Consider the following 17555-nt stretch of genomic DNA (forward strand, 5'->3'; position numbering starts at 1 on the left):
TGCTTTTCAGTCAAATGTGGAAATATCAGGTGAAACCAGAGGGGTGGATGGGGAAAAAAAAGTTGTAAACATAGCAGACAAAAGTTGGAAGGTTACAAGATTAAAGTCATGTTGTTATGAGCAAAAAAAGGTCATAATGTTACAAAAATAGTCATTATGAGGGGGGAAAAAAATCCAAAGTTTTCAAGAAAAATGTTGTAGTATCACAAGAAAAGTTGGAATGTTATGAGGAGAAAAAAAAGACGCAAAAAGTCATGTGGGAAAAGGTATTTTTGAGAAAACTGTTGTAATTTTACAAGATTAAAGTCACATTATGAGAAAAACGAGAACATAAGAATAACATAAGAATAAGAATAAGAATAAGTTATAAGAAGTCTTTTTTTTTTTGAAAAAGTTGTAATGTTACAACAATACAGTCGATTCCTATGAATACCGAAAAAACGGCAAAAAATAATGGACGCGCCCATAAAAATGCCTTTGATCATATGCCTCTCACAGTATTGCACTTACAAGACCTGCAGTTGCACAACATGTCTTGTCCTAGCACATTCCTGCTGGAAAATGTTGCGTGAACTGATTTATAAGACAGCGCCCTCTGCTGGATTCCGAGTTGCAGCATTCCCCGTTCCCCCCCACAACAGATAGTGCCACTTTACAGTTACGTTATCATTAAAAAAAACATTTCCACAGTCAAAAAAGCCAGATTGCATTGATATTGAAATCATAATACACAAAAAAATGTGTGTATATATTTATATACAGTATATATGTTTTTTTTTTAAAGCCATAATAACCCGGAAATAAGTCATGTTGTGAGTCATAATTTTATGCCAAAATGTTTTGGGGGGAAAAATGTCATATTAGGTGAAAATGTTCTGAGAATAATCAAAATAATAAAACGTGATAAAAGTTACAACATTCAAAAGTCCAAATGAGATCTTTATTTTGATGTTGTAATGTTAAAAAGCAATCTGATCGAAATGAGATGAAAGTCATGTGTGTCAGGCCTGTTTAGGAATCTCGTAGACATTGTGTGCATCTGGGCAATGTTTGCTGATCCTTCTCCTCCCCCTCTGCAACCAAAACGGCTGCTAATGCTTGTTTCATGTTTGTTTCATGCAATGCACGTTTCATTGCCAGCTTTACTTTTTGCTTCCAAAGCGGGTGCCGTCCAGCGCCATGTTGAATATTACTGATGCTAACTCTGGATCTACTTGACCCATTTACACCATTTAAAAACTCGTACGCAGCGTGAAGTCTTTGCACTTTCGAGGCGAGTCTGTTTGGCTGCGTCATCATGCTGCGTCTGCATGGACAGCAGCGAAGAGGTCTTTGACTCCTGAGAGTTAAAGAGATGAAAGCACTAGCAATAAAATTATGAGAATAGTCATATTGTTGCGAACTCGGCAAGGGACAAAAATTGTATTTTAAGAGGTCATTTTCGAGGGTTTAAAAACTGTAATTGACTGAGTTTTACTGTTTATTTTCTCATGAATGGGTGGACATGGTGTCAGGTATCAGCTTCTAATGTATTAAAGCCAGCCAGTAGCGATGAACTTAAAGTGTAGAATATTTAAAAGTGAAAGTTGTCATGGCAGGAAACTGTACAGTAAACACGTCTGGTTGGTTGGTGGGTGTTAATAAGGCGCAGTGTCACCACTGTGTTCATGTACGTTACGTTTACTGGAAGTCACAGCAAAAACAGGAAGATACTGTAAAAGTGCTTTTGTATTGAAGTGGTTCCACGTGACACATATTCCCTCCTCCCCACACGCTGTAGGATGACGGGGAAATCAAGGAGATCAACATCACCCATGTGGTCAAAGAGGGCTCGGAAAAAGCGGACGCTTCTCACTTTGAGCTGCTCAAGGTGTTGGGTCAGGGCTCCTTTGGGAAGGTAAGGCACGCAATGAAAGCTGCAGCTCTTTGCTTGTCACTGCAGGTGTTTTACACCTGGCTCTCCATGCAGGTGTTCCTGGTGCGCAAGGTGACACCTCCTGATGACAACCAGCTCTACGCCATGAAGGTCCTCAAGAAGGCCACGCTTAAAGGTACAGTACAATTGAATGCGGTCATTACAGTGAGGCATGTGTTAGATATTTGACCTTGTATCAGCCCGGTACTCAGATAAGATAACCACTGTTTAATTCTACAAAATAAAACTAAATGAAACTAAAACTATTCCCCCTTCAAAGACGCCTGTCTGGGGAGAGGGAGAGATACTGTCACCTCATGGTGTTTGATAGGTGTTGCTGGAATTAAGAAAGCCTCGTGTAAATTCCATATGTGGTTCTATGGTTATCATCACACTTTTCCTCTTTGCTATCACTGGTGCCTTTTTGTGGCAGCGTCACAAAAATCAAAGAAAAAGGAGTCAATTCTTTAGATGCTCAATGAGCTAAGGTCTCTCGAGATTTGCCGAAATCACGTGTGACATCACGCACGACAGCGGGTCGAACTCCCAAGTTTTGTTTGACTTTTAAATCTCATTTTCCCGGAAGACTGTACAACTTTTAGGGTTTTCATTCTTGGGAGTTTGAACGCCCTCAAGATGCTATCATGCTATAGTTTAGTTTCATTTTTATTTTAATATAATAAATAGATTAAAATAAGCATAACGGGCGGCACGGTGGCCTTGTGGTTGGCATGGATCCGGAAGGTCTGGGTTCAAATCCCTGTGTGGAGTTTGCATGTTGTTCCCGTGCACGCGTGTGTTTTCTTTGGGTACCCCGGCTTCTTCCCACATCCCACATGTGTGAATGGTTGATTGTCTATATGTGCCCTGTGATTGGCTGGCGACTAGTCCAGGGTGTACCCCGCCTCCTGCCCAAAGTCAGCTGGGATAGGCTCCGGCATACCCTAGTGAGGACAAGCGGCATAGAAAATGATGACTGAAAATAACTATAAATAATAATTACAAAATGTCATTTAATTTTAACTTAAATTGTAAATAAAAGTAAATAAGAATGCTCTGCTTCCTTCTTCAGTGAGGGATCGTGTGAGGACCAAGATGGAGAGGAACATCCTGGCTGACGTCAACCACCCGTTCATTGTCAAGCTGCACTACGGTCCGTCAGTGACTACAATCACTCGCCACTGACATGATGTTACATTGAAACGTCACATGTCACATTGCAGCTTTCCAGACTGAAGGGAAACTCTACTTGATCCTGGACTTCCTCAGAGGAGGAGATCTCTTCACCAGGCTGTCTAAAGAGGTCAGTGTTGCGATGATGCCGCACACGCACTTTGTTGTTTATGAACCACTCCTCCTGAGACGTCCTTCGCTTACCTTTTCACAGGTGATGTTCACAGAGGAGGATGTGAAGTTTTATCTTGCGGAGCTGGCACTGGGCCTGGACCACCTCCACAGCCTGGGCATCATTTACAGAGACCTGAAGCCCGAAAAGTAAGAGCGTATCAGTTGAGGTTAAAATTGCAGTCGGTGCATGTTTTGATTCATTTCATTTGCTTCCCAGAGCACACGCCGTGTTCCCATTGGAACTAGTCTCAAATTGACTTAGCAAAGTCTTCCTTTTGCTGGATATTATTCTGTCCCTCAACATGACAATGCCCAAGTGTCAAGCGGTCACAGAGAGCTACGTTTTTTTCTACCTTCTCATGCACTCCAAATCATTCTTAAAATCATTTTTAAAAATCAAGTTGTCGTCATATATGTTTTCACATTTCAGAAGTAACAGCCTAGAAAAATATTAGAAAAAAACTTAACTTAGCATAAATATTGCATGCAACATGGAAAGAAGACCCCCCCCCCTCATTGTGACATCAACCTTGTTGACAGTAGCATTGGTTCGGTTGGATGAGCATTTTTCTGCTAACATTCCCCATCGTTGTCTTCTAGTATTCTCCTGGATGAGGAAGGTCACATCAAACTCACAGGTTATCGCCTTAAGCATTGATTGATTATTTAACCGCATTGTGGCTCGTTTAACTCAAATGTGTGTGCTCCAGATTTTGGTTTGTGCAAAGAAGCCATCGACCACCACGAGAAGGCCTACTCCTTCTGTGGTACGGTGGAGTACATGGCGCCCGAGGTTGTCAACCGGCAAGGGCACACCCACAGCGCCGACTGGTGGTCGTTTGGAGTGCTGATGGTAAGCACGGTGGAAAGTAGTCCTATAAATCCAGTGATTCCCAACCAGCGGTACGTGTACCCCGAGTGGTACACGAGCAAATTGCAGGGGATACGTGAAAACATTTAATTTCCAAGATGATAAGTACGGTAAATGCTTGCAGTCATTTCATGTTTCTGTAAGCCAGGCGATAACACGGAAAGGCTGCACTGTGGCGGAGTGGTCAGCATGTTGGCCGCACAGTCAGGAGATCTTGAAGACCTGGCTTCGAATCTCCGCTCCGAGTTTAAATGTTCTCCCCGTGCATGTGTGGGTTTTCTCCGGGTACTCCGGTTTCCTCCCACATTCCAAAAACATGCATGTTAGGTTAATTGGCAACTCTAAATTGTCCACAGGTATGAAGGTGAGCGTGAATGATAGTTGGTCTATACCATCCATCACCTAAACGGTGGACCTCGGTTCGGACCCAGTGATGGCCCTTTACGGACCTGTGACCAATTAAAGTGAATGGGAAATACAATTACTGTACATATAATCATGCTTGTGGACGGATGGCAGCAGCAGTTTGCGGGCGTAATTACTTAAGTTATTACGGTTAATGTGACAGTAAAATAATCGTTTGTTTACCTGCCGAGCAACCATCCATCCATCCGTTTTCTAATGTTCGAACGAGAACCGTGGATCGCTCAAAAGTAACAACAGTTGATTGAGAAACCCAAATACATGTATTTCAAAGTGAAAGGACGGACCAATACACATGTTCATTCTCCCAGAATCCAATGCCAAGCCGCCGTGTCTCAGATACTTTGAAAATGCAGAGCCCAGTATGAAAAAAAAAAAAATCTATGAGGGTCACAGCACATGAATTTACAGCACAGCGACGTACGGATATTGGAGCAAAACAACAACATCTTTCACTGAGGGGAGAGTTGTGGAGTTGTGGAGCCGCCCGAAGTCAGCTGGGGTTGGCCCTAGCGTACCCCCGCGACCCTAGTGAGGATTAGTGGCATAGAAAATAGATGGATGGATGGAATAAGATGGAACGTGTGCGCTACAACTAGTTTAGAGAATTATCCACACGCACGAGTGAGGGGTACTCATGGTATGACAAAAAGCCTCTGCGGGTACACAAGACAAAATAAAGGTTTGGGAAACACTGCTATAATGCAATACAAATGTGTTACCATGTCAATTTAAGTGTCTTATGCTCTCTCCACAAGTTTGAAATGCTGACTGGATCGCTGCCCTTCCAAGGGAAGGACCGCAAAGAAACGATGAACATGATTCTCAAGTGAGCGGAAAACCCCAAAGCCTGGTTTTGGGAACATCTCAGTTGTGATGGATGATTGACGGTGTCCTCTCCCGCGCAGGGCTCGTCTGGGAATGCCTCAGTTCCTCAGCGCCGAGGCCCAGTCTCTGCTCAGGGCTCTGTTCAAGAGGAACCCCGCCAACAGACTGGGTCCGTAGCCACTTGGGGGAAATGCTACACAATTTATCCAATCCAGTCCACTTTAATGATACAGCACATTTTATAAACCCGGTTTAACAGGGTGGCTCGGTCAGCTTATCAAGTGGTACAGTAGTCATTTGAAGTACATGAAGTACACACATACAGTACATACAGTACTGGTCAAAATGCTATTCAATGAGGTTTGGGTAAACATTCGACTGGCGCTGTACATGAAATAACTACAATAGAGAAAAATCAGCAAAAACGAGATTTGCATGTTCTCCCCGTGCGTGCGTGGGTTTTCTCCGGGTACTCCGGTTTCCTCCCACATTCCAAAAACATGCATGTTAGGTTAATTGGAGACTCTAAATTGTCCATAGGTATGAATGGGAGTGTGAATGGTTGTTTGTCTATATGTGCCCTGCGATTGGCTGGCTTCCCCCGCCTCATCCCCGCCAAAGTCAGCTGGGATAGGCTCCAGCCTACCCCTGCATCCATAATGAGGCTGAGCGGCATAGAAAATGGATGGATGGAATGATAAATACATGTCATATTAATTGGACATTTATCTTTTAAAGTGGGATATTTGAATGTAATAAAAGCTGTATTTTAATATTAAGATTTTTATTTTTAGTAATGCAGTACTTAATTTTTTTTTTTTTTTACTTATTCAAGTAAACATGTTTATTTTTACTTTTTTATTTTGTTTGTATATATTTTTACATGATTAATAATGATTAATTAATAAACACATGTACTGTTGGCTGTGATTGGCTGGCGACCAGCTCAGGGTGTACCCCGCCTCCCGCCCAAAGTCAGCTGGGATAAGCTCCAGCATACCCCCCCCGACCCTAATGAGGATTAAGCGGTACAGAAAATGAGCATTTTTAAACAAATTTGATATTTAAATGTCAAAAAGATCTGTATGTAATATTAAAAATGAATCATTTTAGCTTCATTCATTTTTTATTAACATGAATATTCTAATAATAGGACATGTGGTGTACAAAATGGATGGATAATTATTATTATTATATATAATTATTATTATTTAATTTGGATGATATATACTTAATATATAAATGTTTTTACCTTCATTGTTAACTAATAAATAATACATAAATATCCTATTCATTTTTTGATTGGATATTTAAATGTAAACAATGTTTTACATTTTGAAATGATTATTATTAAATATATAATTATGTTTTATTCTAGGATCTGGTCCTGACGGAGCAGAGGAGATCAAACGCCACGGTTTGTTTTCCAATATCGACTGGAATGTGAGTGTGCTCTTGATTTTTATTTTTATTTTTTTTCTTTTGTTTTTAACACCGCATTATTGTTTTTGTTTCTCAAAGTATTTCATTAGCACTGCTTAATATTTGTGTATTATTATTATTATTATTATTATTATTATGTAAAGAGTAGTGATTTGATGAGAAAATGTATCAGTATGAATAATATTGTCTTTTAATCTATACAGTAGTTGTGCCGGGTCTCTCTGTCCTTTTTTTCCCCTTGTGGGGCAGTGGAGATGAGTTTCGAGTCGGCATGACTGGTATATTTCATTGGCCTGTGGGGCAGTTATATTGAGCCCTATGAATTCTGCCTAGCAACCGGCGCTCATGCAAACCCCGAGGATGGATTTCACATCAACTGCTGTCTCTCCCCACAGAAGCTGTTCCGAAGAGAAGTAAAACCCCCATTCAGACCAGCGGTGGCACGCCCCGACGACACCTTCTACTTTGACTCGGAGTTCACCTCCCGAACCCCTAAAGGTCAGAGTTCAAATGCGTCTCCCTGGAAAATCGGAAAGGAAAGCTCACGTTTGGGGCTTTTCCTTCCTTCAGATTCTCCCGGTGTGCCGCCGAGTGCCGGGGCTCACCAGCTTTTCAGAGGCTTTAGCTTCATTGCGTCGTCTCTGTTGGAAGAGGAAGGTTTAACCGAGCCGGTGCAACCCCTGCCTCACCCGGTGGTCCAGGTAGGACGTCGGTCACAAAGAAAGTGGCCTTAGGGCATACTCACACTAGACCCTGTTGTATAAGAACCTTAAGTACCCATAAGAGTTCAAATCCATTTCCCAATGCAGCAGCTGCACGGGAAGAACTTGTTGTTCAGCGACGGCTACGTGTTGAAGGAAGACATCGGCATGGGCTCCTTCTCCGTGTGTAAGCGATGCGTCCACAAGGCCACCAACACGGAATACGCCGTCAAGGTTAAGAAGCTCACCCAACGAGAATGAGGAAACACTCTCCTGCTCATTCTAAGCTTTTCTAAGTTTTCTTTTTCTTTTTTTTTGCCAGATGATCGACAAGACCAGCACAGACCCCTCCGAGGAGATCGAGATCCTGCTTCGATACGGACAGCACCCCAATATCATAACACTGAAGGACGTAAGGATCATTTGTACTCACCAGCAAACACCGCTCCTGTCTGAGAGGTTCTCAAACACTTCCTTCCCGGTTGTGTTCCAGGTGTACGACACGGGGAAGCAGGTGTTCCTGGTGACGGAGCTGATGCGCGGAGGGGAGCTTCTCGACCGGATCCTCAAGCAGAAGTTCTTCTCAGAGAGGGAGGCCAGCGCCGTGCTGCACACCATCACCAAGACTGTGGAGTACCTGCACTCACAAGGGGTGAGGGTAGCACGCAATCAGAGCAGACCGGTCCTGTCAAATGCACTGTCGTCATCTCCAAGCACACATTCGTATGGTCTGCGTAGGTGGTGCACAGAGACCTGAAGCCCAGCAACATCCTCTACGTGGACGAGTCGGGCAACCCCGAGTCCATTCGGATCTGCGACTTCGGCTTCGCCAAGCAGCTGCGCGCCAACAACGGTCTGCTGATGACTCCCTGCTACACCGCCAACTTTGTGGCTCCTGAGGTGAGGCTGTAGAACACAATTTAGGAGAAAACAGAACTCGGAAAGGTCCGTTCCAGGGTCAAACCACCACTATGATAAACTGCACAGGCATTTAGGTAGAGAGTAGGTAGAGGAGAGCCTTTCCAGTCTTTAGCTGCTGAAATAAAGACTTGATTGTGTCGATGGCAGGTGTTGAAGCGTCAAGGCTATGATGAAGGCTGTGACATCTGGAGTCTGGGAGTCTTACTGTACACCATGCTGGCTGGGTAAGTCAACAATTTGACCCCGCTCTAAATGTTGTACTCACACAGTCCCAATACCGTCCACTAGCTTTACTCCATTTGCCAACGGGCCAGAGGACACCCCAAACGAGATCCTGAACAGGATAGGCAACGGTCACTTCAGTCTGTCTGGAGGCAACTGGGACACGGTGTCCGACGCTGCAAAGGTACCGCTCAGCTCGGCGTCTTAGATGCTCCTTAGAGCTGGACCCTGTTTAAATGTGCTCCTTTCCTCCAGGACCTCGTGTCCAAGATGCTCCACGTAGACCCACATCAGAGGCTGACTGCCAAGCAGGTCCTCAGACACCCGTGGATTGTACAGAGAGACAAGCTCCCCAACAGCCAGCTCCCACATCAGGACCCCAAACTGGTCAAGGTCAGTAAATCCAGTTTAGAAAACCTGTAAAATGATACTCATATACTGCATATATAAACATAAAATCTATGAATTTGGACATTTACTACAATTATTTACTTAGCAATCATTATTTCATTTTTTATTTTTGACAATTTTTTTTATTAGAATTCAGTATATATTAAAAATACATTTCTTATTACATTGTCTAAGTAATTAGTACGTTTAAATACATATTTTGTTGTGATTTACTTGTAAAAGGTTGGCCATTTGTAATTATGAATTGTAAGTTATAACATATCTAATAAGTTAATTTCAACATTTTCAAACATAACTTGGATTACATAACTTAGTTTAGTTACCTATACAAGAATATCTACTTTATAAATTATATTTTGTATAATTAATAAACACATTTTAAATGTATTTTTAAATTTACATTTTATTTTACATGATTTTTTATTTTTTTTAATGAACTTTCTCATGAAAGATATATTGTTTATATGTACGGTATTACATAATATGAATTTTCTGCATTTCAAATCATTTTTAATGAATTAAATAACATTGGTAATAAATTTCACAAAGGAAAGTCACAAAGGAAATCACTATTAGCCATTTTTATACACACAAATGAGTCTCTGCTCTGTGTTAAATATAAAACCCTTACTGGAAGATTGACGAGTAGGATTGCTGCTCCCCAGGGTGCCATGGCAGCCACGTACTCGGCCCTGAAGAACTCTCAGCCCACCCCCGAACTCAAACCCATCGAGAGCTCCTTCCTGGCTCAGCGGCGTGTCAAGAAGCTTCCGTCCACCTCCCTGTAGACACCGACATCTCCCCTACCAGCTGTCGGCAAGCCTGATCGCTCAAGGGAGCGGGACTACCAGCCAAGGAACACTGACTGTGACCCTAAACACACATTTTGTCTGCTAGAAGATGGATGGAGGGTTATGTGTAAGGGTGTGTGTGTGTGTGCGTGCGTGCGTGCGTGCGTGCGCGTGTGTGTTCCTGCATGACCACCATGCCATTTTCATTCAGCTTGCTGCACGTTTATTATTTGTCTGCCTGTTTCTTCTTCTTCTGTCTCATTGTTTGCTTGATGATGAGCTTTACATGAGCGGCCTGTGCTGCTAAAATCCATTTGTGCCGGCAGCACCGCGGCCGCAGTACTGTCCAAATGCTGTTCAGCTGTTGTTTCTATATATATTATATATATATATATATTAGTAATGTGAATAAGATTATATATATATATAAAAATATATATTTCTGCCATAAATGCCTCTTTGGCTTTGGTACAGCCAGAAAATGGGGATTGTGGGAAATGTTTGTCGATGTTTCTTTTCCAATGTCAGTTTGCATGACTCGCAGTGTGCAGTCTTTCCTTCTCTCCGTGTGATATGTTTGTTCTTTTTATAATTTCATTACAAACTGGTGGCTTTCTGTGAAAGAGACTCGGCATGTTAGAAAAAATAAATAAATATTGGCTCCATTTTTTTGTGTGTGTGTGTGTTTTAGTTTTTAAATTTGGCATAATGAATGCATGTTTCCTGTGCTGGCTGCTTTTGTTGTTGATTTCTCTCTATTTGTGTGTTGGTTTAAGATAGTGCAAGACATACTGAGCACATTGCAGATATATATATATAAAAAAAAAAAAATCAAAAGGTCTCTTCTTGTGTTAGAGGCCAAGTAGACTGTTCTGACATCATGGAATTAAGTCCTTTTTTTCTCTCTTTAAATTCAAATCACTGGTTGTGTTTCATTCATTGTTTTTTATATATATATATATATATATATATATATATATATATATATGTGTGTGTGTATATATATATATATATATGTGTGTGTGTATATATATATATATATATGTGTGTGTATATATATATATATATGTGTGTGTGTATATATATATATATATGTGTGTGTGTATATATATATATATATATGTGTATATATATATATATATATGTGTATATATATATATATATATATATATATATATGTGTATATATATATATATATATATATATATATATATGTATATGTGTTTGTTCTAAATTGACATCAAGATAGTGTGCCCTCAGTGTGTAGGTCCTGCTTTCAGCTCGGTGCCTATAGGCCTACTTGCTGAGGAGATGTCCAGAATGTCTTTACACGGAGAAAAAGAACACACCAGAATAAGAAAAGAGCTGTGTGCAGCTCTTTGAATGCTCTATCAATGAACCAGCTGTCTTACCTCAAAAGGGATCAAAAGTTATATCATTTTCTTTCTTGTGTGGTGGTAAACAAAAAAAACAACAACACATTGTTCCTTTTGACTCAAGTTGTGGTGTGTATCTTATTGTATGATAAAGATGAAGATTTTTATATCTTACAAACATTAAATATTCAGTTGCTACAGTAAGCCGTCTGCTGTCCTGTTGCAGTACTTCCTGTGTCTCACAAAACACGATTTTACTGTCTTCTTATTTTTTTTAATATATTAAAAAGGGCCAAAATACCCAATGACCACCTGGGATTTTACACACTTTATATCCATAATGTAATTATGGGAACATTTCAGTTGGGAGTGAGTTATCATTGATAATGACTTTTTTTTTTGGTCTTCTACTTTTTTTCTACCAAATGCATTATATAATAATTATATTTAAAAATAAAATCTATATATAAAACACATATAAGATATATTTAAATACAATAATTATTAAAGAATAATTAAATGATTTCAGAGGAACAACAGTCTGACAAAGTTGTACGCGCTAATACTTAATTTAAAAATAAATATTTGCAATTATAATAAAAGATTAACGGTACAGTATTTTGGAAAATAAATACAGACGTTAAAGTCAGCCTTTAATTATTATGAAAATATGGAAAATAAATAGAAATTACTCGAGGTGATATTTGTTTTTGGCCTTACATACAAACAGCAAACGTGGTTCAAATTATTAGTACAGTATTATTATTTTTTTTACATTTGATTGAAAATACATATTTATTATTATTACAACTATGTGTTTAATATTTATTACATATATTATTTACATTTTCATTTTTAATTTAATAAAACACAAAATTAAGTTTGACTTTTTTTTTATGGAAAAGTGCTTTCGTTGTAAAAACTATATGCATAATATTAAAACTGGAGACCGGAAGTGTCATGCAAAACAGTACCAAAAATAAAAGTCCACTCTGATGGAACTATACATACATGGAGGATGATTAACATTCTAATTTTAGGTGGCCACTGATATTTTACATGAATTGTCACGTACCACGCTGACTACAAAGCAGTGAAAGAAGCGTGGAAATAACAACTCGAAGAGGAAGTGATGACCTCAGTAAAACCAATAACGTCGAAGAGGGCGGAAGTGAGGACATGAAAGGCGGAAGTAAAATATTTAGCGCCAAAGCTTGAGTCGTCGGGCCAGTAATAGCAACACCAAAAGATGGACGTCGCTCGCAAAATAAAATCCAAAGTTTCCGCTGACTTCAAGATGCGTGGACTTATCCTTCGACCGTATGTATTCTTTCGTCGTTCTGAACTTATTTTACGTGCTGTTCTTAAGTTAGCAGTTACGTCGGCTACTGGCTGAGAACTCGCATCGCAAATGGATTAGCTCGACATCGCTTTCACACTCACTCTATTTACAGTAAACGCCACTTTTCAGCTGTCATTGAACTCCTTGACATAATGCTCGATTTCCACCTGAATTTAGTGTGTCCGCTACCCATCATTGGTTATCACCAGTCATGAACAACACTCAACAGCCGCCACCTGTTTATTATTGCGGTTGTAGTTTGCGGGCATACCGAGAGCTCGTTCTAATATTTTGGTTTGTGTTGTCCAGTGAGGCCACCAAGTACATGGTGGAGGTCCTACAGTCAGTCAACGCCTCACAATTGGATGATATAATTGAAAGGGTGCTGGATGCAGTGGAGAAGCAGCCATGTGAGTCGCGTTTCATACACAGTATACTATACAGTACATACACAGTATACACATATACCGTATCCACACTTTGTGTGTGATGATGGTTGTCCTGCAGTGTCTTCCAGCATGATCGAGTTGTCCGTGGTGGAAAACGCTGTGCAGGACTGCTCTCAGTCCTCTGATGACGCCATGTAAGTTCAAGATTGGTCATTGTTAGTTTGAGATTTGTCACTGTGTGAACCGGGTGATTTTATTTACAGAAACAACGTCTTCAACATCATCGGAGCCTTCGACGTGCCCAGATACATTTACAACGCGGAGCGTAAGAAGTTTGTTCCGTAAGTAAAAGTGACGGTTCTCTCGGTAATTGGTGGGATGTCTAAAAGTTGGACAATTTCTCATTTCAGTTCACATTTTTGCCTTGGAATATGCCCGGCAGTTAGTTCAAACTGACAGTGTGCATTCACAATTTAAACGTGAACAAGAATCTACAAGAGTTTTGCTTTCACTTTGGCGTTAGTTTTTTTTAAATTGTGTGTGAAGAGGAAAGTGTGACCATGACCATAGAATAAGAAATTGTTACATAGAAAAGACAGAAAAACAGAATTATTTATGTGAAAAGACGCCCCTCTTTTTATGATTAAATCTCCTAGTGCTACTAGGGGTTGACTTATTTTTACAACTTTGACTTAGGATTAATGATGGTAATATAAGGTGGATTTTTTTTGGTGCTAAAATTAAACAAATCAAAGCCAAATCAAATATTAGATAAAATTCGGAATACTTTTTTTGTTTATATTGTATATTCTATTTTTATATATTTATTTAAATTAATTAAATCGTGAACTATAATCAGAAATAATTGTATTTAAGCGTTTTACTTATGTTTCAGTGACCAAAGTATTCACCTTTTGATTGATTTCATGTCCTAGTACATGAAGCTTTAATGTGATTGGTTGAACTGCAACAAGTCACAGTTGACCTTGGAGGTGTCACTGTATGTGACGTCCAGGCTTTACAGTACCACATCCTTCTGTATTTACCTCCTCGTTTGTACCTGTCAGCATCAGTATGACCAGTCATCCGGCTCCAGGCCTGTGCGGCACCGCCAGAGACAAAGCGGAACTTTTTAGGGAGCGCTACACAATCTTACAGCAGGTCAGTCGGCCCCTGGGTCACATTTGTTCGCATTGCTTGCATGCGGTTTTAATGCCTCGTATTTATTTACACGTGTTTACAGCGCACACGTCGACATGAGCTATTCACCCCGCCTGCAATAGGAGCTGCTGTTGTGGAGAATCAAAACAAATTTCAGGTATTTTCGATGAAATCTACTGCATGTAATAGTCCAGGGTGTTTATATACTCAACTGCAGAGAGTACCAGGCGTCTTATCAGGTATCAGACATTTATTAGGGGACAAGCCTGTGTCTTGAATACATTTTTTTTGTATTCCCCAAATAAATGATATAAAAATATATGTACACTACAGTATTATAATTTTAATATTAAATTATAGAAGTCAGAAGTAATGTAGCAATAGAAAAGCACGTATCTCAAAAATTTTTTTTTAATCCTGCAAAATTATATATTTTTCTTTGTATCCAAATATATATATATATTTTTTTTTCACGCTTGATTATACTTAATTACAATATAGTACAGTATACAGTGCCATATACAGTGTATAGCCCACATAAACTATTCAAATTAATAGACCAATGTTCCCCCCCCCAAAAAAACCCTAATTGTTACTTTTCTCCTTCAACTTTTATCTCTTTAAACTCCATCATAAATGTCAGCTTTACAGATGCCATGTCGGCTCTGCAGGCAGTGTGTGTGTTATAGTAAAGATGTCTATTGTGACACACTTTGATATCCTATCACAATTTTTTATTCATTGGCGGACTCGTTGATTTATTAGCGTATGGCGTCAATCTGAGACGAGTGCTGCTGTGTTGCCATCTCACCAGCAGATTATTTGGTTGTTTTGTGTTCTCCAGCTGAAGACAATTGAAGCTTTGCTCGGCAGCACGGCCAAAATGGGAGGGGTGATCGTACTGGGGATGATCACACAACTTAAAGAGGTGGGCCACGTTGTTTGTGCTCCATTCCGGATCACATGAAGACATTACATTGCATCTGTGTGGGTCTAAAACGTCTGCTATTTCTTTTATTTTGAAGGGGAAATACCACTTGGAGGATCCAACAGGAACCGTCGAGCTCAACATATCTAAAGCAATATCCTTTCATCTACATATGTCAGATGATGCATTATTTAAACAGTTGATATTTGCCTTCATGCGGCTTCCACCAGTTTCATAACGGCCTTTACACAGAATCCAGTTTTGTTCTGGCTGAGGGTAAGATGGAATTAAAGATATGCACTTTGCTCCGTGTGTTTGAGACAAATGATTCTGCTCGTTAGCTGGCAAAAATCAGTCTCAAAAGCAGTTTTGTCTCGCAGGTTGGTACGAGGACTCGGTGTTCCACGTTAATGGTTTTGGTACCCCACCAATAGAGCCTTCGTCGGCCACGAGGTCAGAGAGTGAAAGGCTTAGAGGGAAATGAGCTACCTTGTGCAGTCCTCGCCATGACCTCATCTTGTCGTCCTCTTCCATTACCAGGGCGTACTTCGGCAACATCAACTTCTTCGGCGGGCCGTCCGCCACGTCTGTGAAGGCGTCGACCAAGCTGAAGCAGCTAGAGGAGGAGAACGAGGACGCCATGTTTGTTGTCGTCTCCGATGTGTGGCTGGACAGCGTGGAAGTGATGGAGAAGCTCAACCTCATGTTCTCAGGCATGCTAGTAGTTGCCGCAGTAACTCTTATAGATTGTCCAATTGAACACCCCACCCTTTTTTTATTTTTTTACCCTAAGGAAAAAATAACAGGTGGTGCCGCTAGAGGCTTTCATTAATTTATATCACAAAATTAGCTGTGGAGACGTTTTAAGTAGTCATTCCTGAGCTACTGTATGTGAAGAGGTGAGGCATGGAGCGGTTACCAGTTTCAAGGTATGCCACAGTATGAAAAAGTCATGGTTCAAAACCACGACATTTGTCCGTCAGTGTTCCTGCGGTATGAGAGAAAGTGGAGGTCCAGCATGGCCGTTATGCGGAAATACTTTGTCACATCCTGTGTTATTTCTCACACTTGGAACTGGGCTTCCATGTGTTGAAACCACAGACGTCTGCTGTGTTGCCAAAAGTAGCTGCCTCGTTAGCATTGAGCGGCGCCGGTACGGCCACGCTGTTGCCAGCCAACATATTACTCACGTCACGGGTCACCAAATGTGGAGATGTGATTGAGAAGGAGACAAGAGTGGAGGATGAGTGGTATCAAGCATTTACTCTCCACCGAACAATAAGCAACGATCACTTAACATTACACGACCCACAAACGGAATTTTGTGGAAAAACATAACCTGCGCTTTCACCATCAAATAACGAGTTCTTTTTTTATTAATGTTGTGACCTTCTTGAGCCACTTGATTGCATTTATTAGCGTTTTGCTTCTTTTTTTTAACTAGGAAAATATTAGCCACAGTAGACTGCATTGAAAACTGCATTTTATTCATATAGAAAGACTTCAGTTATTCTTTATTTGTTTTAAATACATACGTTCCACTTTCATCATGTTCTATCATATGGTTTAAAAATAACTATTTTGGATTAACTCCTCCCCCCCCCCCCCCCCCCCTTTTTTTTTTTTTTTTTTCCCCCCAATGAAGATATTTCAAAATAACTGATTTTTGCCCAAGGTCATAGGCGTTAGAATCTCATACCGGCCATGCCTAGTACAGACACAATTCATTTTATTATACTATTATTATATTATTATTATAAAAACCAACATAAAAAACATATTGTGTATGCTAATATTATTATTCCATTTCATTTGAATTCATAATTATTAAATTATTTAATTAGTTTTGTTTTTTTAAGTATCATGTAGTTGTAAAATATATAAATAAGAATATATGACATATATATTGTTATACCGCAGTATATAATAAAACAAATTATATTTTTAATAATTCTAATGAACAGTTTTTTGTGTATTTTTTGTGGCTTTTAAAATGATAAAAATTTTCATTTGTGATTTAGTATTTTCTGGTATTTTCCGTAGTTGAACAAATGAACTCTGTCAACTACTGTACTATATTTTAGCAACATATGATTGGTGTTATTATTGGGTTTTCCCATCTTCAGGCTATGCTGCATTGCCTCCCACTTGTTTCATCTTCTGTGGAAATTTCTCTTCGGCCCCTTATGGAAGAACTCAAATCAAATCCCTGAAAGGTGAGTTATTTCAGCTCTTGACATTTCTCTGTAGGGTGAAATAAACAGTATGGTGTTTATTCTTTGTGTAGAGTCACTGAAGGTATTGGCGGACAGCATATGTGCACATCCCAGCATTCACAGCAGGTACGAGCTATCTTTTGTCACAAACTATTTAAAAAAAAACAAAAAACATTTGACTGACATTTTTTTTTCACCTGCAGTAGTCGATTTGTGTTTGTCCCCGGCCCTGAAGACCCTGGTCCAGGTACCATCCTGCCACGGTAAACA

At 39.9% G+C, this 17555-nt stretch overlaps 3 protein-coding genes across 8 annotated transcripts in view; 2 read left to right on the forward strand and 1 right to left on the reverse strand.

The window, feature by feature from the left end:
• Nucleotides 1–10833, forward strand: part of rps6ka1 (ribosomal protein S6 kinase a, polypeptide 1) — a 58948-nt gene extending 48115 nt beyond the window's left edge. For 2 of the 6 annotated variants that reach the window (XM_054797462.1, XM_054797465.1), the window contains 20 exons: nt 1781–1897; nt 1970–2051; nt 2988–3068; nt 3139–3218; nt 3303–3409; nt 3863–3900; nt 3973–4115; nt 5315–5385; nt 5465–5553; nt 6763–6827; nt 7223–7325; nt 7398–7528; nt 7637–7762; nt 7851–7940; nt 8022–8180; nt 8267–8428; nt 8597–8673; nt 8738–8855; nt 8927–9064; nt 9748–10831. In XM_054797462.1, coding sequence (XP_054653437.1) covers nt 1781–1897; nt 1970–2051; nt 2988–3068; nt 3139–3218; nt 3303–3409; nt 3863–3900; nt 3973–4115; nt 5315–5385; nt 5465–5553; nt 6763–6827; nt 7223–7325; nt 7398–7528; nt 7637–7762; nt 7851–7940; nt 8022–8180; nt 8267–8428; nt 8597–8673; nt 8738–8855; nt 8927–9064; nt 9748–9870 — 2100 coding nt within the window. In that variant the 3' untranslated portion in view covers nt 9871–10831. Of the gene's footprint in view, nt 1–1780; nt 1898–1969; nt 2052–2987; nt 3069–3138; nt 3410–3862; nt 3901–3972; nt 4116–5314; nt 5386–5464; nt 5554–6762; nt 6828–7222; nt 7326–7397; nt 7529–7636; nt 7763–7850; nt 7941–8021; nt 8181–8266; nt 8429–8596; nt 8674–8737; nt 8856–8926; nt 9065–9747 lie in introns of all 6 variants that reach the window. The other 4 variants (XM_054797460.1, XM_054797461.1, XM_054797464.1 and 1 more) reach the window with 3 other exon arrangements.
• A 1331-nt stretch (nt 10834–12164) lies between these two features.
• Nucleotides 12165–17555, forward strand: part of pole2 (polymerase (DNA directed), epsilon 2) — a 7857-nt gene continuing 2466 nt past the window's right edge. The window contains exons 1-14 of the mRNA XM_054795977.1: nt 12165–12569; nt 12901–13001; nt 13099–13174; nt 13244–13321; nt 14048–14141; nt 14224–14298; nt 14986–15069; nt 15167–15223; nt 15297–15345; nt 15450–15522; nt 15610–15782; nt 17196–17285; nt 17357–17411; nt 17489–17548. Of these exons, the coding sequence (XP_054651952.1) occupies nt 12499–12569; nt 12901–13001; nt 13099–13174; nt 13244–13321; nt 14048–14141; nt 14224–14298; nt 14986–15069; nt 15167–15223; nt 15297–15345; nt 15450–15522; nt 15610–15782; nt 17196–17285; nt 17357–17411; nt 17489–17548 (1136 nt within the window). The 5' untranslated portion in view covers nt 12165–12498. The remainder of the gene's footprint in view (nt 12570–12900; nt 13002–13098; nt 13175–13243; nt 13322–14047; nt 14142–14223; nt 14299–14985; nt 15070–15166; nt 15224–15296; nt 15346–15449; nt 15523–15609; nt 15783–17195; nt 17286–17356; nt 17412–17488; nt 17549–17555) is intronic.
• LOC129192207 (ribosome quality control complex subunit NEMF-like) overlaps nt 16846–17555 on the reverse strand; it is a 17586-nt gene continuing 16876 nt past the window's right edge. Inside the window, exon 32 of the mRNA XM_054795974.1 lies at nt 16846–17555. This exon is cut by the window's right edge and continues 2649 nt beyond it. The gene's annotated coding sequence lies outside the window, so the exon portion shown is untranslated.

Source organism: Dunckerocampus dactyliophorus, chromosome 13 (genome assembly GCF_027744805.1).
Source record: "Dunckerocampus dactyliophorus isolate RoL2022-P2 chromosome 13, RoL_Ddac_1.1, whole genome shotgun sequence".
NCBI lineage: Eukaryota > Metazoa > Chordata > Actinopteri > Syngnathiformes > Syngnathidae > Dunckerocampus > Dunckerocampus dactyliophorus.